The sequence below is a fragment of the Phaethon lepturus genome, unplaced genomic scaffold (genome assembly GCF_000687285.1).
Source record: "Phaethon lepturus isolate BGI_N335 unplaced genomic scaffold, ASM68728v1 scaffold5256, whole genome shotgun sequence".
Classification (NCBI taxonomy): domain Eukaryota; kingdom Metazoa; phylum Chordata; class Aves; order Phaethontiformes; family Phaethontidae; genus Phaethon; species Phaethon lepturus.
This window is the reverse complement of record NW_010545420.1, coordinates 13,181-37,868: the sequence shown is the minus strand read 5'-3', so window position 1 is coordinate 37,868 and position 24,688 is coordinate 13,181. Positions and strand designations below refer to the sequence as shown.

At 40.2% G+C, this 24,688-nt stretch overlaps 1 protein-coding gene across 1 annotated transcript; it reads left to right on the top strand.

The window, feature by feature from the left end:
• Window positions 1-253: 253 nt before the first annotated feature.
• On the top strand, window positions 254-24,508 carry SPPL3 (signal peptide peptidase like 3; the record flags this gene model as incomplete). The annotated part of the gene is made up of 10 exons (XM_010288946.1): window positions 254-333; window positions 6,461-6,549; window positions 9,557-9,676; window positions 13,042-13,120; window positions 13,882-13,994; window positions 19,218-19,324; window positions 20,338-20,501; window positions 21,773-21,972; window positions 23,042-23,151; window positions 23,900-24,508. Coding segments are annotated over 10 exons (1,134 nt in total), but the record flags the coding sequence as incomplete, so codon positions are not given.
• Between the last annotated feature and the right edge of the window lie 180 nt (window positions 24,509-24,688).

Genomic DNA, 24,688 nt, shown 5'->3' with positions numbered 1-24,688 from the left:
AAGTTGCCATAGGACTTGTGAATTGTCCTTTGGTGGTTTGTACAGATTTTGCATGCTGCAGTCTTGAATATAAAAAGTTAATTTATAAGCTACAGGTTTTTTATTCCTAGATGATACAAGAACTTTAGAGGGAGCTGCCATAAAGATTTGTCATCCAATTTTCCATTTGTATTGTAATAATAAAAAGAATTAGCAAATGGCACTGGACAATGGACAACTGTGATGATATACCTTCCTTCTTTTTCACAATTCCAGGGCATATTCCCTTGTGGATTCCAGTCAAGTGTCTACTTTCCTGATTTCTATTCTTCTTATAGTCTACGGGAGTTTCAGGTAAGATTTTTCTTTACTGTTCTGTAGAATTCTTTGAATAAAAATATGGCAAGTAACTGAATACAGTTTACGCCTTTTGTTTCATTGTACCTTTGTCAGACTGATGGCTAGTGTAAATGAACTATTTCTTGCTTTTGAAAAGCAAATGGAAAAGGAAGAAAAAGTATCTAGTTGGGGTTTCCGAAAGACATAATTGTACGTCAAGTTACAAGCACATGTAAGATAACTTAGAAGCTTGCCCTTGAATACAGCTCTGTAAAATTGTGTTTTGGAGGGTATAAAAGGGTTGTTGAGAGAGATAGGAATGTAATGTTATCGATAGTAGAATTTTTTATATAATGTTTCAGCATTGGTCGATTCAGCATGTCCTTGTGATTGCAAACAAGTCCTGTAAAACAGAGATTCCCGGGTCGCAGTGCTATTTACTTGAGTGTGAGTAACAGAGAAGTGGGAAACACTGCCAGTGTTGAATACCGACAAAGCATCTGAGAACTGTTGCAGGATAAGTTTGAATCTTCAAAAAGCAAACTTGCCCCACTTTAGGAGACTTGAGTATAGTTCGGAGAAAACATTGTTGTCCCTTCACACTTACATCTTGTGTTACACAGTTTGTTTTAATGTAGTGGCACCTAAGGAATGAGATTCATACCGACATTAAAAAAACAAATTAATCACAGCATGAAAGTATTATTTTTTTTCAAACTTAAGTACGACACGTTTTTCTTCCTGTTTCTTGAAGAACATTGCTTCATCTAAAGGCCATACATTCACTATGAAGTCTCTGAACTGCTATGAGTATTCCTGAAATAGATGATAGCCATGGTCATACATATGATGTAAGTTGCAGCTGTTAGGATAAGAGGTTTTAAATTGCCATCGTAAGTTAATAAAATCATACAATGAAAGAGACAATTTTTATAAGAGCTGTCTGTTGATGCTAGTGAGTATTAGGTAACAGCACTGCTGATGGAATTAAAATAGAAGGCTTCAGGAAGACAAAATCTAGAGATGGTTAATAAAATATAACCTTTTATTTATTTTGTATTTGAGTAGCAATTGAGAAACATGTAGTTTTTTCTTCAGGTTTTGAGTCAGTCCAGCGTACAGTTGAAGGTCTAATTCAGTTTTTAACTATATGAATTTATGCAGTTGTGTAAAAAGGAACTATGCATCTGTCTGCAAGTAACCATAACATTTATTAAAATTCAATTGTGAAAACAATACAATATAAAACAGCAGGAGTGCTTGAACTTAAATTGCCTGCCCTTCTCAGAGCTCCTTCCTCTTAAAAATTTACCCCTGCTGTTTGCCATCCTATTCCTATATAGACATGCTCTTTTACCATCTTGTCCTATGGTTTACACTTAAAACTGCTTACGTAAAAAGAACTGCAGACTTAGAACAATCTAATTTATTGGGTGAAGTAGTGGAATGGTGATGGTTACAAATCAATTGAGGAAATGCCCTGTTCTAGTCCACTTCCTTTGTATGTATCCTGAAGACTCTGAGACACAAGCTATTACAGACCAAGATAGGGTCCATGGTTTTAAAATTAATTTCCTAATTAATTTCCTCTATGTAGTTTCTTTAGCAGATGCCTGAGCTGAAACCCACAGTTATGATGGTGGGTTGGACAAATTCCCATTTTGTTTGGTCAGCAAGTGAAGTCAAAAGCAGTTTTTTACAGAAAATTGTGTTAACAAAGGGGTGTAAGATACAATTAAGTTCTCTGAGAATTTCAAGTAACTTTCAAAATTATATTAATCTGGAAATTGTTAAAGTAGTGAAATAAAAACTTCTGGCAAAGCAGGTGCATTTTCTTAGAAAAGTGACGTGCCGCAAAGACGAAAGTTACGGCTTAGGTTGCTTGTTCTCAAATGACAGCAATGATGTCTTAATTTAGATTTGAGCGCTTTGTCTCAAATGGAGCTGTCATAAGACAAAAAGCAAATAGCACTCCTTCGTTAACCATCATGTTCTAGAAAGTGGGTTTTGTTTGCTATTTTCAGTCTGAAAAGCAAATAGAGTTATTGTGGTGTTGCTGGCAAGTGACTTAAACAGAAGTGCAGTAATAGGATCAGAAGGAATTGGGTGGGTGAGTCATTAGGATAAAATCCACGTGCGTGGTGGATCTCATCTAATGCAAGAGCTTTCAGGGGAACAAAGGAAAGCCTTGGTCCACTGTCCTTATTCAGACAAGCAGCGTTTGTCCAAAACCGAAACAAACTAAAAAAACCCCAACCCCCAAGATGCTCAGAAGAATGTCTTAATAGATCATGGGTAAAGTCTGCATCCAGGATGAAGTACAGTTTGTAGAGTTGAGTTCCTGCTTCTCTTACTGTGGATGAATGAGCGTTTCCATCCTACATTTGTGCTGGGTCAGGAGTTTTAGCTTCAAACCCTTCTGAATGTCTCTCCAATTTACATTCTGACTGTTGCTCAGTCCTTGAACTTGATATACTTTATTATTGACTGCCAAAAGGGCAAGTATAATCCTTTAAACCGTTACAAGCTGTAAAGTGGAGCGTGCAAGTATATGTGTTAGTTATGTTTTTTTTAAAGAGATGAGCTTAGCTTGAAAACAGCTTGTTTCCCATGGGTTCTTGCAAGACAGCCAGCTATTCTTGTCCCAAGTGCTTCTCTGTGATTTAAATGTTAGGGTTACTTTGCAGGAAGGTAACAGCTAAATCTTTTTCTATCCTATCACATACCCAGACATGGTCTCTCAGCTTACGTAAAGCCAGCTTTAACCCAGGAGCTACCTGTTCAAGTATCTGCTTTTAAACCAAACCAAGAAGCCTGGGATGAAACTGGTGTCTTCTATCTCTAGGCTTTGGATACCTAAAATATGTGTGTAAATAGAAATTAGTTCAAACAGTGTCCTTATGGTTGGCTTTACGACTTGACATTTATGGAAATCGGGATACCTATTTCACAATAAAAAAAAAAAAGAAAGGCTGTGCTTGGAGTTCTTAAGCATCTACGGCCACTGTGCTGGCAGGGTGGAACCAGGGGTTTGGACAGACCTTCTCACCGAATGCTACAGAGGTTGTCTGCATGTGCACGCACAAGTGGGTGCACGTAAAATACCTGCTGAAGGGGCGATGTTCTTATCAGAGCCGTAGGACTCGGGCACTCTTAACTCCTTGTAGGCAGTGAAAACGTTTTTATGTGCACTTTCTGCTATTGTTTCCCCTATTCTTATTCCCACTCCAGATCTTGCATTGGAACTTGCCCTTTAATCTCACAGGAACGTTTTATAAGCCACTGTAGCAATGTTAGAGCACACAACGTACTTTAGGCGCGCTCTCTCTAATATGCATTGAGATTTGATTGAATTAAACTGTCTCAGGTCAATGACTGATTCTGATTCTAATTTTTTATTTAGAGCAATTGAAATCTGGCAATTCTGTGGCAACCCACAATTCTCATAGTCCCAGAGCTGTTAAGATGGGTGGCTGTCCTCACTAAGTAGAGCAAAAAGGGACTTCTCAATATATTGTATCTGCAGGCGACTCTATAGATACATGTTTGCTTTCATATATTCTCCATTGTTTCATAAGAATATTCTCCTGCAGGGCTTCCCTGAAGCATTACTGCAGTGGAAGTGATCCATAGTTGAATCTGAACTTCATGATAGTAATGTGCCAGCAGCTGACTCATTCCTCTGGCCTTAGTGTAACCCTACTGAGCAGCTCCCTGTGGGAGGCCGATCTGGGCTTGCTTTCAAACCTTGTGCTGGAAATCCTACCAACTTGAACTGCGAGGACCCACAGAAGAAACAACTGTGCAGTTTATTGCCCGATGGGAGGTGCTGGCTGAATGTTGCCTTTGGAAGCCCAGCAGAAACTTGAACAAAAAAGCAGATGTTTCTCAGCTTGCGATTTCTTCGCAGTCCAGTAGTTTTGAATCTCTCTTGTATTACAATATGATTTTTAACTTTCTTGGAGGATGTTTTAGTGATCACTTCTCAATTCTTTAATTGTGTTAGTAATAAGAGGGAAAAGCCAAATCATAAAACGGTTGGAGATTATTCAGAAGTTGTCCTGGATCAGCATCTGTGTTGCGAAGTCAAAGTAATTTCCTAATTTATGCTTACTTTTGAGGTAGGGATGTTTATAGGTAATAATGCAATAATTGCTGATGCTATTGCAATGAAGGAGAGGGGATGAAGTTGTTTATGAGCAGTAGATCTAATAGTTTATTTCCAGTTTTCTTTGCTGATAGCAGTCCCTTAAATTATGAGTTGCCCGATGCCACTGGGAGAATGATGGTGTGAGGTTCTTGCTAAACTGTGCTGATTCAAAGAAGAATGAAACGCTGCAGTAAGAATTATCTTGTTTGGCTGAATCTTGGATCAGGTCCTGGAGGGTTGTCAGCCTCCTCCCGGATTTTTATAGCTTGAGAGGAAAATTTTCAGGCTACAATGCATTAATGGGGAAAAGGGAAGTGTGAATGAAGGATAAAGGTACCCCAAACAAGATGTAGATCTTTAGAAGAACAAGCTAAGAAGAACAGGTTAATTTGTTAGAATTTTAGTGTTCTCCATTATCTCTTTGTATTTTTGATAACTTTTCAGTTGCTGATCCATAATCTGTGTAGAAGTAGTGTATGTCTGAGGCTGAAGCATCCTCATATTTTGCCTGAGCCCAAAAGCTACTTTAATTTCATACAACTGTTTGGGAGCACTTGCATGATAGAAGCAGAAGAAACAAACCCGTTTTATACTGGAAGAGCCTTTTTCTCGTTTTTGTTCTATACAGTGAAACTTCTTGGTCTCTCTTTCTTTAATACACCACACCTATCGTGATACTATAGACCTATATATGTTTGATTTGAGGTTGTATCACTGCAGCACAAAATTGCTCACCTGTGCATTGCATGAGGTAACCTACACACTAAAAAGAAATAACTTTGATACCTATAGAATCGTATGGAAGATTGCGGTGTATTCTTTGTCTGATAAATTAATTTGTTTACTTTGCATAGCACAGTTACTCACAGCTAAACTTGAAAAGGAGTTTAATGCCTGGCGAGCTGGAAGTTTTCTTGAAATACTTGGATGCTGCTGCAGCCTTAAGCCAGGAGCTGTACAGTGGGAGCTGTACGGTGCTTCTAGTGGTTCTCTGTAGCTTATTTGAATAAATAAATAAACATGCATCTAAATCATGGGTAACATGCATGTATTAGAATGAGAAACTATCACGGTAAACTTGATTGCTAGTATTTTTATTAAAAACAATGTAGATTTTAACGATATAAATGATTGCTTGCCAAAACAGACCTTAAATGAAATTCCCCCGTTTCAGAAAGTTAGGCCAAAATTTGTTAGAATATAATTTAGAAGTTGCGTCAAAGCAAAGGACTGTGGCAAAAGGGGTAGGATGGTGTGTTATTTTGGAACTTTATTTTAAAGTGCTATTCAAAATGAAAAGATGAATCAGTTAAGCTGAGCTGGGTACATAGGGGAATGTTGCCAGCTCCTATGGATTGATTGAACTGTATCAATTGTACTATTTATTCAGAGCTGCTTCTAGTCATCTGTTCTGCCTCTGTCTGAAATATATATCTAGTTACCTTCTAGGCTTTGCTGAAACTTGTTCAATTAAGTAAGAACTTACATTCAGCAGACAATTACTTATAAGCTAGTTTTGGTCACCATTCATAACACGATTTAGAGGAAGGAAATAATACTGTTTTAAAAATGAAACCCAGTAGTTAAATTTGAATGAAAAGAATCAAAATGAGAACTTAGAAAGAATTCAAATACATCAGAGAATTGAAGTGTTTGTTGCATTTCCATCATGTTCTACACTTCCCAGTAACGCAGATAAATATCTTTGTTGTGGTTTGTTGTTAACACTTACCAGTTCAGACACTATGGTGACTGGTGTCACTGTTAGAACCTGTGTGATTTGGTGCCTCATCCAGAACTGTAAGCCTTTTTTTAGTTTCTTTTTTTTTTAATTTCCAGTGTGTATGGTGTTTTGTCTAATAACCAGCACTAAAGAGCTTTTTCAGGGAGAGGGTGCTGAGGGTGCTGTGGTAGAACAGTAATGAGTCTGTAGCTGAGGAGCCTGAATAGGAGTTTGAAACTTGCCTGCTAAGTTTGCTTTGTTTCCTGCAGGTCTCTTAACATGGACTTCGAGAATCAAGACAAAGAGAAAGACAATAGCAGCGCAGCTGGGTCTTTTAATGGCAACAGCACCAATAACAGTAAGGGTCAGCTTTACTCCTTATCTCTCTTTCATCGCTTCAGTGTGCTGCGTCTTACTTTCCTTCATCTGTCCGTGTGTTTCAGCTGCGTGCGTTGTAGATTCACCTGATACAGTGGAACTGTTTTGCCTAGGCACTTGCCACCTTGCTACGCACTAATACTGCTATCTAGTTCATGCCCCTGGAAGCGAAGTTTAAAACATCAGTGTAACATTTCCATAATGCGTAGAAATTGCATGCTGCACAATTTGTCAGGTTTGACTGGAAATGGAAATGGCTTTACTTTTAAAAAAACACCACACAGTTATGAGAAGGGAATGTAATTTATTTTGTCTAGCGTTTATCACTGTGATGTATTAGCCAGTCCGTAAGCAGTGAGAGATCTCGTGGTATGCTAGTAAGTCCGTAAGGATGATTCAGCTTTATCAATAGAGAAATTGAATTATAGAGTTCACATGGCTTTGGGCAACTCATTTATAATGGACAACAAAATATGTGTCTACACACAATCTGTTCAGAGTGGGGATTAACTTGTCAGCTCCTACATGGTGATCGTCCCCTCTGTAATCTATAAATAGATTCCAGGCAGCTTGGCAATTTGAGATGCGCTGTTTTGCAGGTAAAAATACGTATGTGAACAGTTAGAGGGGGAAGTGCTGTGCACAATGTGCTGTAAATTCACACCTGAGTTTAACTTATAGCAATTTATATAGCCATATTCTGAGAATAGGCTCTAGCATGAATAGTTTCAGCAAGTTTAGAAGACAGGAGCGAGATATATAAGCAGCCATGTGCACAAACCCCTGATGCTAAGGTTGCTTTGTTTAAAGTAAGAAATATAGCTTAAAAATTATAAAATAATTAACATATATTATGTTGTATGTGTCTCTTGCTTTTTTTGCCTTTTTTTTTTTTTTTAGTATAGACTCTTGGAGTTTGCAGTTGTCAGAGCACTGCTTCTGTTGACAACACAGAGCAAAGAGGTTGCTGTGCTTGGTGATTCAGCAATGAACAGTTGAGGCTTTTGGCATCTGGGAAGTAAGAGAAGACAGTCTGGGGCTGGGGAGTAAGCACATTAAGGGGATTAGCTGTCAAAATGATCAGAAATGAAATTAAGAACTTTGACATATAACACTGCAAGCACTAATTCCCATATGCCAAGGTGGTTTGTAGTATGTAATTTCTGGGTTTTTGTTTTGTTTTCTTTTTCCCTTGGGAAGTTGAAGGCCCTGTGAATAAATGCTCTTTCTCAAAGCAGGAGGGACTAGATCTAAGTCACAGATTAGAACACAGGAATTTCTGTGTCTTCACTGCACTGTCTATATTGTACTTTACCCTTTTGTACCAGACCTCAGCAACACAGAAATCCCAAGTGACTGAGTTCTTCTGCTTTTTATTTTTAAAATTTATTATGCTACTATGTTTAAGAATAACAGATCTATGACCTGAACTAGTAAGTGACCATATAGTGCAAGTGTCATTGTTTCCATGCTCATTGTTTAGCTTTTCTTTTATGAAAATGGTTAAATACTCATGACAGATACTAAGTTGTAATTGAGTGTATTTCACGTGTTTGAGGTTTTTTGACATTTTCAGGTACGTTGGTAACTGAGTTGTGTAGGTAACCTGTTATTTAGACAACTTGGCACTCTTCCACATCAAAAAATAGACACATTCTGGCGCGCACACACACACACAAACAGTGTATGTGTATATACATATACACACATGTATGAGTATGTCTGTGTATATGTGCGTACATATGCACACACATTCTGCTTCTTAACCTGAAAGCTTGTCCTTAAAATCCTGGGACTGGTAAAACCCTGCTTCATGCAGCAGTGTCTAATTATTTTGGGATAACACAGTGATGTTAAGCTGGTTTTAGACCTCCTCTAGGTCTGAGTCTATTAATTTTTCATTGGAGACATTTTGGATACTTCTTATCAAGTGACTACTTCAGAGGTTACATGTTATTTTAATGCCCTACAAGTATAAGTATGTATTGTATTTTTAATTGGTTTACTACTCATGGCTTCTTTCCCCCAATCAAATGTAAATACAGCTACAGAGTCTGGTTAAGTATTAGAATTTGTGGGGATAGGTGGGCTTTTCAAAGCCTGATCTTCTCAGTTTTGTTAGTAATTCAAAAAACTCATGTTAAAATATAGTAAAAATTGTCCTGTCCCATTATTAATATCCCTAGTAGTCACATTGCATGGTTGAGGTGGGGGAAATAATCAGAATAATATGCTTTAGTATCTCTGTGCTGTTTAAAATTGCTTCTGCCTATAAAATGTGAGCATGAATTTGTGTTGTTTTTTATTGTAAAAGGCAATTATGGTGCACGCTGAACTGAGTTGGTAGTTTCATAAACAGGTAAATGACTTGGATGTTTTTTGAAAACTGCCCTTTATTGTTAGGCTTGATGTTCTCTGGTGATGCAATCAGTGATACAATTTAAGTGCATGGTGGCCTTCACCCAAGTGGAATTTGAAGCTGTGGCACCCTTTGCATGGGCTCGGTCAGCCTAACACTGTCTGCAGCTCCCATGTTGGTCAGGCTCTTACCTCGGGCTGAGCGGTTAAATAAAACTTTTATATGCTCTGTTCAACACATTCATGTTGCTCAGTGTAAAATGCAGCAAATACATAATTGTTATACGATTCTTAATCTCCAAGTAATGTTAGTTTTTTTAAAAACTTGTTATTCATTCTATCTATGGGAAGAAAAAAAAAATCATACACTTTCTTTCAACTTCCAGTTGTTGGATTCTGGAAAGCAAGGCTGTTGCAGCGCACATCCAGCCACTGCGGTCGTGCAGTTTAGCTGGAGTGTTTCCACGCTGACGGCTGTGCTTGGCTGTGGCAGTGCACAGACGTCTGTTGCACCAGCACTGAGAGGGAATATATTGTCAGGGTCCTCCATCGTGTCGGTGAGGACAGGCTGTCGATATGCGTGTGGTAAGAAATAGCCCGAGTTAAATGTCACTTTCTTTCTTGTGCAGGTATTCAAACCATTGATTCTACCCAGGCGTTGTTCCTGCCGATCGGAGCGTCTGTGTCTCTCCTAGTTATGTTCTTCTTCTTTGATTCAGTTCAAGTTGTCTTTACAATATGCACAGCAGGTGACCAAGTTTTCTTCTCTTTATAAGAATTGGAATAGAACAGAAAGCATTGATATGATTAAATATTGTTGATAAGAATTATATGTCATAGTACATATAAAAAAAAAACTCATCATGTTTCACAGTTGTATTTCCATGTCTCTGTAGCTATTAATAAAGTGACAAGTATTATTTGAGATGTATTTTCCACTCAGAGATTTGCTAACCCTACTGAACTATAAATTGCCAGAGTTTTGGAAGATGCCGGATGTATTATTTTACATAAAGTTCACTTGTTTATAAATCGGTGCTTAGAACTGTATATGGATTTTCATAATTCAGGTACTTTATAGGATCATAGCGTAACTCTGGAGATCCTATCCAGAGACTTATTTTCCTAGTTTAATTTTGGATTTTGCTGTTAGGCAGTTTTTCTTTCTTTCAAGGGTACTTCTGGTCTCGCTAGCGTTTTGAGTATTATTCTTTTGCACTGCTTGAATTTAGAACGAAAATTAAGTCCTCTTATCCTGTTTATTATTATTTACATTTTGTCATTTAAGTAAATACGAGGGCTTTGATTTTTTAAAAATTTTGGCCTTTTGATCTTTTTGCGGTCCTTCAGGAGACCAGCTGCTGTTCGGGGTAGTAAGATTCTTCCTACTGCTCCAGATTTTCAGCAGCTTTTAAAAACTTCAAAAACTCAGTCCACATACTGAGTCTGCGAAGATTTTTAACCCCTAAATACCACTCGTCCTCTCCTATTTCGTGTATACGCAATGCAGGCTTTTCCCTCGTGGTTTAACTTCTGAGCTATGCATCTTCTCCAGTCTCTTAGCCAGGGCTGATGTTGGTGGGTGAAATCTAAATCTCTGCTCTTGACACGAGTCTTGAGACTCCCGTCTCTAGCGCTGGAGGCACAGTCCTGTAGAGGTCTGTCAAATAATGCTTTTATAACTTTGACCTATCACACATACGTTCTTTCCCATTAAAAATAAACTATTACTTCAGATAAGTTCTACTATATGCTAAATATTAAGGGAATATATATACACAGATATACGTAAGATATCATAAGGGAAGATTTATGACAAAAGACAAATTTTAATTTGTCAAGCTTATAGGTCCATTTATTTCCAGAATGACCTTGACATTTGTAACTTTATTTGTAACATTTGTGGTGTGTAACTAGAGGATATTTTGTCAGTTCAGGCTTGTTGCAGGTTTAAGGGGGTTGAGTCTGTGTGGATCGGTGCACTTGGGTGTCTTTATTCTTGAAGCTGGTTTTATGATGCTTTTGTGCTTTTTCCTTGGTTTTGCATCAGAGGGTGTCATTAAGCCCAGGGGATCTTCGGCCCCAGAACCTCTGAAGTGCAAAGCTTCGTCAGAGGCTTTACAGCAGGATGCTGACCCTGCTGGCGTTGGGAACTTCAGAGCGGTGGGACTCGGTCCGGCGGTCTGCTGAAGCAGTGCTATTTTACACGCTCCTTGTCGATTAGAGAGGCTGATGTGGGGGGGCTTCTAAATTGTAGATGATGTTTCTTAAATCGCTGTTTATCTTCCTCCCATGAAGAGTGGCCGTTCAGGGAAGAGTCAGGAGCAAGGGTGGGTACAGCGAACAGCCCACGGCCAGGACCAGCTGCGAAGCAGAGGGCAGAGCTGAAGCGTTGGTGCGTTGCCTGCAGACAGGAGTTAAGCCGAGGGGTTGCTGATGGAGTAATAGGTGTTGAGATGAGCAGGAAGAGAACATTTAGGACCGGAAGCCTGGACAGTCAGGAATGGGATTGAGAGCGGGTACTCATGGGCACTGTGTATTAGTGTGATTACATTTTAATTCTCATACTCCATCAGTAAGCCCGGCTTTGGGGTGGCAGCGGCTGGGGATACCAGCACAGGAGGTGCAGGGTTCCCTGCTGAGAAGAGCTGGAGGGGAGGAAGGGGAAGGAGAGATTCCAAGGGCACAGAGGGCCGATGCGGGCTGTGGAAGGGCCGGTCCCACTGTGGTGAGGGCAGAGCAGGGAGCAGGGCAGGCAGGCAGCGAGGCGTGCAGGACTTGGGGCAACAGGGACGCAGGTTTTGCTGTGCAGCGTTCTTTGCCAAGCACCTCTGAAAGGTTCCTCATTCAGCGTGTGCAATTGCCACACTCTTCATTCCCTCCCTACCCATTCTGTTTTTCTTTCCTTCTCTCTGAAATATTGGTAGAACTGTGGGTTTCCATGGTGCTGTTTGCATACGGACACTTTTTAACTTTTTTTAAAAGGAATTTATCTTTTTTTAAAAAAAAAAAATCTTCCTCGTGCCAGAAGGGTCAGAATTGAGGGGTGGAAAGATGTGGTTTGACCAAACCAACTTCTTTTCTTCAGTTGGCTTAAGCTGTGCACTAAAGAGAATGTTTGTTTGATTCCTTTCCACCTTCTTCATTTGAGAAGAGAAAAAGAAAAATCCCTTTTAAAACCCAACAACAACCACCCCAACTTTTTAGGGAGTGACTAGAAAACAACACAAAGATTTGATTTGCAGCATGCAGAAAATGCCGAGCGACTGTTCCATTTTCATTTCAGTCTGTTCTTGCTACAGCAGTTTTGGTTGCTGCTGACATGTCTGTGTCTCCACGCCCTCACCCTTCAGCCTTTCAAACAGGCCTTCGTACAAATTCAGTGCTATTAATGTAAAAAAACCCAAACTGGAAGGACAAATTATTATAAATACCAGCAGTTACTGAACATTTTTACAAATGCGTGGGTGGGATAAGTATGCTCCTTAAAAAAGAGAATGTTTATGGAAATAGTCTATTTGGATATTTATGTCTCTCTATCATCCTGTTTTCAAAAACTTAAAGCACTTCATAGTTTAACAAATTTAAGTTGCCAGCCACTGGATGTAACTTATTTTAAGTTGTACTGTGTTTCAGTAATGAGTAAAGAGTTTCGAGTGAAATGGGGGAAAAAACTGACTATCTGAGTTTAAAAGTGGGGGAAAAAAAACTTTATTGTGCTGACTTAGTCTGTGTCATATGTTGAAGAATTTTAAAAGAATCTCACAACCAGTTTGTAGTAAGTTCTTTCTTTTTTTTTTTGACTCAGTATATTTGAAAACTGTTTTTCTTGCTGACATGATCATGAATAGCTTTAAGACTTTTTTTTTTAAGTTTTGGGGATGGGGTGTAGCATTCCTTTGAGAGCTTTTATTTTGATTGAAGTTTGAAAGCATACTAACAATAGGAGTTCTGCAGAAAACCTTGGAGCCTTTAGCTGCTCTTGCTTTAATAATACTGCAGCATATGGTAATAGAACATTGTTGCAAGAGCTTTTTCAAATTGGAGAAGCTTGTTTGTGTGCTGTAGAAATTAGGTCTGAATGTACTAATATTACCTTTTCTTCTTTTTCTAGTCCTTGCAACAATAGCTTTCGCTTTCCTTCTGCTCCCAATGTGCCAGTACTTAACACGGCCTTGTTCACCTCAAAACAAGTAAGGACTTGAGCAATCTTTTGCTCCTCTTCTTGTATGTTGTATTTATTTCTTTTAATGAGAATTCTTTAACAGAGTCTTTGGTTACGAGCATTGACCTCAGGGCTTCAGGGCTGATGTTTGTGCATATTTTTTGTGCCAACGCCATGTTTCCACTTTGAAACTGGGAGGCACGATTTCTGCAAGTCACGCAGGCTTGCCTGCCTGGGAAATGCGGTACCATCGCAGAGGGCTAGATTTCCCAACAGTGGCTTTTAAGAAGCTGGGCTTATTTTGGCTGAGATTTCAGAGTTTGGGATTAGGTGTTGAATTTTAATGTTTGTTAAGACTGGACTATGGATTTTAATGCTGGCCCTTTCAGAGACTGTAGTTACATCTGTGAAAATTACAGTTGTTAATGTCATGTCTTGAAACGGATTCTTTTTTTTTTTTTTTTACCTTGTGACTGGAGTTCATGTTGCAAAAAGCACTATCATAGATGATACCAGGAAATAGCATTCATGGTAACAATTTCAAGAGAGGTGCCAGGATTTACAGGGTTTTTTCCATCTCTCCAGCTCAGGCTTTACACACGTTATTTGAATGTGAGGAAAGCTTTTATTTTGTTGCTGTTTTGGTACCTATTTATGGCAAAGGAACTTCCCTTCAGTTGTTCTTGGCATCTTTCATCAGCGGTTGAGCCTTGTTCCAATAGCAGCCATTCCCTGTTCTTTAAATGGAAACATCAAGTCTTCTAGCTAACGTGTATATGTTGTTCCTAGGATTTCCTTTGGCTGCTGTGGGCGTTTCACTGCTGCTGAGTTGCTCTCGTTTTCTCTGTCTGTGATGCTCGTCCTTATCTGGGTCCTAACTGGCCACTGGCTCCTTATGGATGGTGAGTATGTGAATTAAGGGATTTTACTACCAGTTTGTGCTTGTCCTGACGCAGCCAGTCACCTGGTGATGACTGGTGAAATTCGCTAATCCTAATGGCTTGCTGAGTTGTAATGTTGTGTGGTAGACTCCCTGAAACAACCGCTGTCAGGAACATGCCAGGGTAATGTTTGGGACGCCTGTTTTTCTGGTTTGTAAAAGCTTCCAAGGAAGTGCCAGAACACTCGTGAAAGATTCTGCACCTGTGTGGTGTAGGGTAAATTGCCAGATTTAGTTAAAGGTGTGTGGGGACAGTGGTTGTTTATGAATCATCACTTGATCTTAACAATCTGGTTAATTTTTGCCGTGCATCTTGTTGTGTTTCGGTTCAGATGATCAAATAGTTTGTTGTGAGACAGTTCACAGTAGCTGGTTGTCTTTGATCTCTTTGATGCTTGCCAGTTAGGATGGTGAGAGGGGTGAAGCTGTGGCAGGCATCCAGTTGGCTTGAAGGTGTGATTTATTATTTTTTTTTCATGCTGGTTGAACTGAATTCACTGCTTACTGTTCCGAAAAGGAGTTTTCCTCCTCCCCTCCTGCCTTCCAAATCTCTTGTGCTAGCTCTGGCAGTCATTTAATCACATGGTAAACTGATTCAGCTCAGTAGAATGGCAGCGTACTCTTTTTTTGCCAGGCTGTTTTTCTGCTGCTGCAGTGAGATGAATTGGATTATTGTGCAGTCAGGTATGTGCTATATTTGGCAAAAGGTAAGCAGCAGTGTGATGGGATCTGAGAGGATGGAGTGGATATGATAGCAAAGGGATGAAGGGGTAGCCAGGAGCAGGACCTCTGCTTCTCAGTAGCGTCAGGCAGCTAAATTGGCTTAGGACATCTTGTGAAATGGCACCTTGAGGGTGTGATTGCTGGAGGAAAAATAGCTGGGACAACATTACCTGCCCTTGAAATTGCTTGTTGCCATAGAAAACATACATCCCATCAGCTTTCCAGCTCATCCTAGATGAGATAGCAGCAGCAGAAGGTCCGTAGCACCAAAACCTGTCATGGCACCTTGATTATTTCTTTTGTATATAGGCAGTTTTGTATGCAGGCATTATATTAATGCTTTTTGCTGCATTTAAAAGTTCCACCTGTTGTATGTGATGGAATAACCTTTTAAAATACTCAGATTCTAAATGAAGAAATGCAGAGGAAGTTTGTTTTGTGTTAAGCAGAGTAGCCCACCATGAAATCAAGGGTGATTTTTGATTTGCAGTAGCTACAAAGCTAAATGGAGTGTCAGGTGTGGATTTTGACAAAATCTGAAAAGACTTGCCTATGCTGAGATATTGACAGAAGCATTTACTTAAAAATAGCTATTTTTGTGAGCACTTCAGTCTGAAATAGTGGTCTTTGAGGTAATTAATCTGCAGAGTACTGAACTACTGGTGCAGAGTGGTTTCTGGGTTTTATTTCTCTTGGTGATTGTTTATGATTTGCTGAAGTGTGTTGATTTTTTTGTGAATGACTGTCTAGCTTTGGGGTATTTTACGTAGCTTATATTAAGAGAGCTTGTACTCTACAGGTACGCCTCCTGTCATTTGTTCAAATCCAGTTAAGTCAGTGTTTGTCAGTGACATTGAACAGGGAGCAGCATTTATTGGCCTTCGCCAGGGAAACCGACTCTGCAGTTTTACTCCTCATACTATACCGCTGTAAGCGGGATCCCATCATCTCTGCCTTTACCCTTTGCTTCTCTGTAACTGGATACTTGAGACCCCAGTTAATCTTGTTCAGAGGGAAATGTGGGCAGTAAGTGCGGCTTGGTAATATATGCAAGTGGAGCACTTGCTCATCTTTAAGCCAGCGCCTGCCAGCCGCTGGGTGTGCTGTGATCAGACTCCTCCTCCCCGCTCGCACGGGAATGATCTTCTGTTTCGCTGTCGGCAGAAAATGAAACAGATGTTGTGAACGTGCTTCACATCGCCTGGGCCAGCAGCTGGAGGGAGAAGTGGAGCGGGCGTTTGTTCTTAACAGTACACCTCCATTTTTGTGTGTGTGGTTGGTTTGTTGTGCGGTTGAGTCTCTCTTTGTGACGGCCTATTTCTACTTCAGAGCTGGGTAAAAAGGAGGGGAAATACTTCATGGTAATTTTCAGTCCTTACAAAATCGAAGTATGGCAGCTCTTGCCAGAACAGTCTTCATTGCTCAAATACTACAATTCCCCCATCTGCCCAGTAGTTGATTGAGCTGTTTTTAAAGCCAGGGACATTTTACAGGGTAGAACGAGCAGATACTGTCTCCAGAGTGTTGTTCTGGCACGTGATAATGTACATTTATAGGTCTTGAAATGCTTATTTCTCGGAGCAGCTTGTTTGATGACAGAATCATCAAGGATGGACACTACGTCCTGGTAAAGCCCGGTTAAAAGCTTTCCTAAATAGCGGACATAGCTGGAGATGTAAAATGGGAACGCTGTAGGTGTATGCAGTGTCTGTCGATAGCTGAATGGTCACGGATACCCCGGGAACCGCTGCAGACCTTAACTGCTGCGGCAGTTAGGCACAGGCTACTTCATGACGTCTGTTCTTATTCCCACTCTTCAAAATACACTTTTGAGACTTTTATAGGAACATGATTAGAATAGAACTTCAGTACCTGTTTCTTTCAAAGGTCAGCTGGTGACTGCAGGGGAAGTTTACGCCTTGCCAGCTCGCATAATCTTTATAAACCAGACACCACCCCACCAGCACCTCGGTGGTTTCATCTGTTCTGGATGCAGTAGTGCAGTAAAGCTGAAAAATAGGCTCTACCCAGAGAGTCTAATCACATATGCAAGAATATTCTTAATCCTCAGAATATCCTTATTCCATAAGGAGTGTGCTTGCAGGGACTGCAAAGTTAATTACTTCTGTTAATTGAAGGTTAACCCTTTCAGTTAGTTCTTTCTTACTCAGCTCTGTGAACCCGCTGCCCAGCACTTAAAACCCAGAGCTACCATTTGTGTGTATCGCTATTTTGCCTTTTTTCCTCCTTTGTGTGCCTGTCTGTCTGTCTTTCTCTCTGATTTGGAGGATATTTCAGTGGAGATCTGCCTTATATAGCTCGTCAACACCATCCACGAGCTTGGGTATGGATGACTCTGTTTCTCCTATGATTTCTGGACCTTTTCATTGGAAAAGGAAGCTGGCCTCCGTTTAGAGAAGCTGTCGGTGGTTTGTCTGCGCTTCCGCCTGTATTACTCGTGCTTGCTCTCGGGCATTCTTGCTTCTCTTCTGTTTTTTAAATTTACCAATATTTCTTAAAGCAGTTGCAAAACTGCGTAATTATTAGCATGTGTATTTCACTGTCATCTGCGGGACTTTTTTCCATCTCCTTTTCTACCTGGTATTTGCTTAGTTTGATGAAAGTGTCTTGCACGTGTGCCTGGGTTCGTTTCAGTGATAGAACAATAGAACTTCATGCTGGTTAGAATATTTCTACTTCCAGTTAATTATAACCTGGAAATCCTCTCCTAAATATAGGCTTGCTTGAGCTATTATTTACATTGGCTTTAGAGAAACCTCTTTGATTTAAGACAGACTGTTCCCTTGTATTTGCTCTTCTGCCAGAGGAAGTCTGTAACTGAAGGCTATATTGAATTACTGAGTGCAGTTCTTCTTGACACAGCAAAGCAGTGAGAAATTCTTTAAACCTCTGTAATTTGCTTACATTGTATAGCTACAGTTATGCAGCATGATTTAGGGTACATTTTTATCTGAGTAATCCCACTACTTCATTAAAACTGGCAGCTGTGACGTAGTGTTGTGCGACGCTCGTCAGTTCGCAAAAGGTAAGGTGGGTTTGGGGAAGTCACTGCTGGGATGCAGCCCCTGGGCACTGCAAGCAGCCACGCTGGCAGGCGATCGCTGGCACTTTTCTCCCCTGAATCCGTATGGAAATGTTTCCTTAGTGTTTTGATGGAAGAATTCCTCATCTTGCAGGTGAAATGCAAGCGTAAGGCGGTTCTACAGTTGCATAATGATAGCATAGAGTGTTAACTTGCAAATTTTGGCCTAGTCAAGTTGTCGTGCTGGTGGGCATACCCGTAATGAATCCATTTTCCCTGCGGTTTCAGTTGGTCAAAAGAGGATTTTAACTTTTTACAAATTCTGTGTCATGTTAGACACTAATACATTTTGTTTACAAATGTCTGCATACTTAAGTGTAATCTGGTCCATTATTCCTCGTAAATATACTGATATCATAGATGAAAGTTAAGTTACTTTTGAAGGGTTTGGGTTTTTTTTTTTATTTTAAGTATCTCTTTAGGGATTTGCTTGTAACCAGTTGAAATACATTTGATTGTCAGCTGAGTATCTTTTGTAGCTAAGGCTAGTCTTAAAAAAAGCAGGAAATCACAGAAAACTGAAGACTGGGAAATTTTTTGTGTGTGTGTGTGTGTTTGTGTGTGTGTGTGTGTAACGTGTTCTGTTCCAAGGGGAATTTTGTCTGCATGGAAAACTAAGATCTGAGCTGCAGCATGTTGTTCAGCTTCTTGATTTGGCTGAAAACTCACCCTTGGGAGAGGGGTTAGGAAAAAACTTCTGGAAAAAACATGGGAAGGTAGGCTTTCGCATAGATTTTTGTTATTGGGAAATCCCTGCATATCTAAATAATAATATTTCATAGGTAGTGTTCGGGCAGTCTTGCACAATCTTGCCCAAGCAGAAGGTTATTTGAGTGGGTTTTTGTCATACCATCATCTAACATGTCACGTAACCATGCTGTTTCTGAATTAAGTGTCAAGGGGTTTATTTTATGCGTTTACTAGAAAACTTCCTAATAGTATAAAAGTAGAGGTTTATGTTTGGGGCACAGAGAGTTCAAAGTTGTTTTGTTGCTTCTGTTTTTAACTGGGTAGTCAGTGTTTTACAGGGGAGAGTCTCTAGGGCACAAGACATGAAAACATTTCTTTGTGGTGGGTAGTGGAAGTTGAGTGGAATAGGCAGTTGTGCCCGAAGGATTTCTGCTTCCATGGGAGCATGTTCCCAGCTCGCTGCTGAATGTACGTTGACTTTTCTTAACTCTGGTAAGAAGAATTTCACTATCTGGAAATTGCAGACTGTCATCTAGTGCATGCAGTGCTGCACAGGTGCAAACAAAGACCTCTTCGGGGTGTTTTTGGGGGGAGGTATTGGCTTGGGGTTGTTTTTTTTAATTTGTTTTGCTATTTTTAATGAACTAATTATGTGCTTGCATTTTGTAGCTCTGGCTATGGGCCTGTGTGTTGCAATGATAGCCTTTGTTCGGCTGCCGAGCCTGAAGGTTTCCTGCTTGCTACTCTCTGGGTTACTAATTTATGATGTCTTTTGGGTAAGTGTTTGGTTTGGTTTCGCTAAAACTGTTTTTATGCTTTGGATTTGTAACTGGCCTTGGGCCACTTTGACATGAAATGTATTAGTATGAAGTTGATGAAATCTGGCAAAGCCAGATCATCAGCTTCACTGCTCCATTCTGAAACATTAAAATCTGCAGCAGGATACAGAATGATTTCCTTGCTAATTAGCTGACAAAAGCAGAAACGTGATTAGAATATTTCCACTTTGGTGTATTATTTAAAAAAGAAAAATTGGACCTCAAATTTTGAAAGCCTTATCCACGCTGAAGATCAGAACAAGCATTTCCAAGTAAACACAAAGCCTTATCCACACTTGCACAGTACACACATGCCAACTTCTGATTAGCAGCAAAATCCGCAAAACAGGAATGCAGACTGATTTACAGCCAGCAAGTTTGGCATAAAATCTTACCGCACTTTTACAAGAAACCTGACAGAATATATTTTGTAATACTGAAAGGATTTTGCTTTACCTTTGCGTAACACCGAGCGCCGATTCAGGGAAGCGCTTGCTGACAGCTCTGGCAGTCAGTTTCCCAGTGTGATGAGCTGTAGTGTAAGAGCTTGTTTGAAACAAGTGTTGCATCATCCCGTTTATGAGTGAGCACCGTGCTGCCTCTTCTCTGCTTCAAGCTTTCTTGTATTTTCAGTATCCTGTTACCTGCCTTTGTAGGGCTGGACTGCCTCCTTGTAGTCCGGACTGATCCTTTGCCAAAGGATCTCAAGATATTTATCAATTTCTTGATATCAGAAAGTATATTCCAGTTATTCTTGAGGATTAATAGTGTAAAAAAACCCCAACAAACCCCAACAAAATACTATGTGAATTTTTGAAATACATTTTGCCTTTTGTCATCATAATACGATGTACATATATTGAAAATGTGGACAATATGCTTTCTTTTCTTGAATAAGCAAAAATGCATTCAGCTTTGAGTTGCTCTATTAACTGTGGTTTGTAATTTCTGATGACTGCCTTGCTCCGTAGGTCTTTTTTTCTGCCTACATCTTTAACAGCAATGTTATGGTGAAAGTGGCCACACAACCAGCTGATAATCCCCTTGACGTTTTATCCCGGAAACTTCACCTGGGACCAAATGTGGGTAGAGATGTTCCCCGTCTGTCGCTGCCTGGTAAACTTGTATTTCCAAGGTAAAATCAGCAGTTCTCTTACTGTGTTATATCAGAGTTTTCCTGCCCTGTACTTTCTAGTAGCACTAATTCTATTGGAAAATAGCAACTTAGTTCCCTGTTTAGTTACTCCCTCTTCAAGATAAAAACGTGTATTGTGAGTGGTGAGGATTGGACACTTTGCATTTGCTGTCTCCCAGCCTGCAGAAATGGTCCTAATTAGATTGAAAGGTGGCCTGTTCGGAACAGGATACGCTTTTCGACCTATGTCTGAGTTCTACAGTTTAATGATTGCTATTGTAGGATTTATGACTTAATACTTAAAAGCAGAAGACGTGAGGTTTATTATAACATCAGAACAGTCTTGATTACTGCATAATTGCAAGTGATTGGGAAGGGAGTTAGAAGCTGATCTAAGCAAGGACGGCTTACCAGGTCAGTGCTGTGCTAGAGGGAGATTATTTCACATGTGTCTACTGTGGGGGTTCCCTGACATCTCGGGTTTTGAAGCAGATACACACAGGCCTGATGGGGCAGCAAGCTCCAAAATGTCAGCAGTTATGCGGCAGGTTATGTTGGCAGTTTTACTCTATTGTTGTTTCTTTAGATGTTGGGATGCTGAAATTACAGAGATTAGAAGTTGATTGTCTGCAATGATAAAACCAAAATTGTTCATTTTGTCAACTTTTTGATAATTTGGCTTCATTTTCATGGAAAAGATCTTGGACTTAAGATCATGGGCAATTTTAGTTCTTAATCTACTTAGCAGTTGGCTCTTTTCTGGGAATCTCGTCAGACTATAGTTTTCTACGTGTTTTGTCTGAATGAGGCCAAGGATCCGATAAGTCTGAATTGATGTACTGCCTTGTATAAAGGTGATCTATGTACGCGGGACTGAAGGTGCAGCGTCTGGCAATGTTAATCAAACCGTTTGATTAAATTGTCAGCTGGTACCTCCCATCAATGCTTAGAAGAGACAAGATTGAAATACTGAGTTGATGGATCTGTTTCACTGAGTGAGTTAAGAGCAAAAGCAGCTTAAATGCTACTAGAAGTAAACTGGTTTGGAGCAACATGTCATTGCTGTCAAAATGGGTATGTTTAAAACTGAGCTGAGGTGGTGGTGAAACCACTGAGGAAAAAATCTTAGGGGCCAGCATTTAGCTCCTACTCATAGAAGTTTGCCGGCAGAAAGAAGGGATGTGCAAAATGAAGCTGAAAACCAAAGTGGAGGAGTCAGGAGCTTGCCACCTTGTCTCTTGGGCATACAGCCAATTTCAGTTGCTCTCTAGTTCCACAGGCAGCCACTTCTCCATGCTGGGGATCGGAGATATTGTGATGCCGGGTCTTCTGCTCTGCTTTGTCCTGCGTTACGATAACTACAAAAAGCAAGCCAGCAGCGATTCCTGCGGTGCCCCAGGACCAGGGAACATCTCTGGACGTATGCAGAAGGTCTCTTACTTTCACTGCACACTTATTGGATATTTTGTAGGTGAGTCATTAGTTTAATATGGATAGCTGCTCAGTGAGCAGAAGCGGGATTACTGTAGTAGGTTTAAAAGATGCTGAAAGCAAGTGTAAAGAGGCTTTGAGAGAATGCTTGGTTCTTTTTTAAATCCTCCTCTCTTTGTGTTTCATTGGCATGGTGTAGGGAGAAAACCCTTTTATGGTTTTCTTTTTAGGATTTGGTTTTTTGGTTGTATTTTATTTAGAGGACGGAAAGGATTATCACTGTATTTTTATTAGCAACTTTTTTATACTTTGCTTTGCTAGCATAGAATGTATCATAGCTCATACCTGGGTTATGGGAAAAATATGGGAGTTTCTAGATGAATGGTGTTGTGCAAGAGTACATCGAGGTAGTTTGTCTAGATAATTCCTGTCTTTTTGTATTCTACTGTTAATGCTTATGATCCTGTGGCATTTTGGTACATACAGAAAATCGTAAATAGTCACAACTGGAATGCTGTTTATAATTTGGTGTAGCCATCCCTCTCCTCCCTAACATAAAATAGATTTTCCCCTAAGGTCAGGACGTGTGTATGCATATCCTGACCTCCTGCACTCCTTCTGATAATGAAGAGGAAAGATAATTTCTTACCAAGAGTCTTCCTCCTCGTTTTCCCCCTATGTTCCCTTTGGGCGAGTATCCAGGAAAGTCATTCCTGGTGTGTACAATCATTCCCCTCAGCCCCCCGTGTCGCAGGCTCGGGGGGCCTCAGACTGACACTCTCAAGAGGTGCCGGCACTGGAGGAGCACTTCAGTGTGCTGCATTCAACTTCCTCCCCTTTGCCTTTTGTTGTCTTTTGTTTGAGTTTTTCTTAGCTTAGTCTTTGAGATTCAAAACTGGAGCAAGTGGCTCAACACAGCCTAGTATTAACATAGAAAAATTTTTCACTGTTTTGTTTGTTTTAAATCTTTTTAGGGAAAGCCAAACACAGATAAGTTAACTTTTCCACAGCCTGTCTCTTAAAATGGTGGGGAAGGGAGACGTGGATGAAATGGTCAGAACATCCCTATGCAAACTAAAGACATTTATAGTCACTTTTTTCTTTTACAGGTCTATTAACTGCAACAGTAGCTTCTCGTATTCACCGGGCAGCCCAGCCTGCCCTGCTCTATTTGGTACCATTTACTTTATTGCCGCTCCTCACCATGGCCTATTTAAAGGTAAGACAGGATTATATATTCACAGCAGGAGGCTCTGGGGGTCAGCGGGAAGCGGGTTCAGTGTTCTTGTACTGGGCAGCAGCTCTTGTGAGGACGACGCGTGTCCTTACTCCTCCTTACCAGCCCTGGCCCAGAGCTAAGGTACCGCCGCTGCTGGGGTGAATCTTCATTCTGGAGGACTGAGTAGCCGAGAGATGAGTTCCTGAAATAGAAGATAATTTATGTATGTAAAGTACCAGTAACTATAAATTAACCAAATTCTGAACTATTAAATGCTGTTTTAATTAAATAAGAGAATTTGTCCTTGCCCAGCTTGTGATGAAAGAATGCATGCAGAAAGGTCAGACAGAGATTGGAGCGGCAGATCCTTGTTTAACATCTTTCCAGTCACCTGTTCTGAACTGCAATTTTAAAATGTAGCTTTTCCTGTTACAGGGCTGTTGTTGAAAGACTCATCTAGTGCTCTGCAGAGTGGGGTGTAAGAAAGGGCAGAATTGTCCACCTGCATAATATTTCTTTCCCATCAGAACCCCATTTTAGGTAGAACTGCTGCCAAAATCAGACATTCTGGCCTGACAAGGAAAGGATTTTTTTTTTTCTTTACTGTCTTCATTGTCATTTGCAAAACAGGTGAAGAATAGATTTGCTTTAAGACATGCTTGCAATTGTATATGCATTTTAAAATCTGAATTCTAAATGGACTTCAAAGTTTCTGAGGGCATGGTCCTTCTGCTGTTTTCCTGCCTAGGGCGATCTACGTCGCATGTGGTCTGAGCCTTTCCACTCCAAGTCCAGCAGCTCCCGTTTCCTGGAAGTATGATGGAACAGATAAAGTGACCTGAACTTCTGCCTTGGTCCTTTTCACTTTAACTTGTGGCTTTGTCGTCTCCTAAAGCTGGACTGCTGGTACTTGGGAAGGTACCAGTTACGGGACTTGTATGAGAGGACTTTGTATGAAAAGGAGGAAAAGGAAAAAAAAAAAAAGCTAAGATCCTGGAGCTCCATGTGACTCCGTTATCTCCCTGCAGATGTGGAATTGGGGACCCTTTGTGCAACTGCAGCCACTTTCCTCTTTTCCTCACTCAGGTGGATTAGTACCAGACTGTTACCTTTGTGAGAGAGGAAGAGACAAACTTGAAACTGAAAACGGCTTGAAGTCGTTCAAAAACTTGTGAACACTAAAAGAAAAAAACAGTTGAGCAAACTGCAGCTTCTTCAGAGAACCCCTCATGGACATTGGGACCAGTTTCCTGCTGGACTTCGGTTTTGAAAAGAACTGAGACAGAAGGTCTTCTGTTACAATATTGGGTTTTTTTGATTTATTAAATATTTCCTGTGGTGTGAGGTTACTTATTAAATCCACAGACATTGAGTGACTTCTTGCAGTATACATATAAAAATTTGTTGTAACAAGTTACATTTCCACCCAGATGTCATGTTGCAGTGAAAAAGGGCACGATTTTTATACATATATATATACACACATATAGATATATATATGAATAAATAAAAAGGAAAACCTGCGAAGATCATGCTA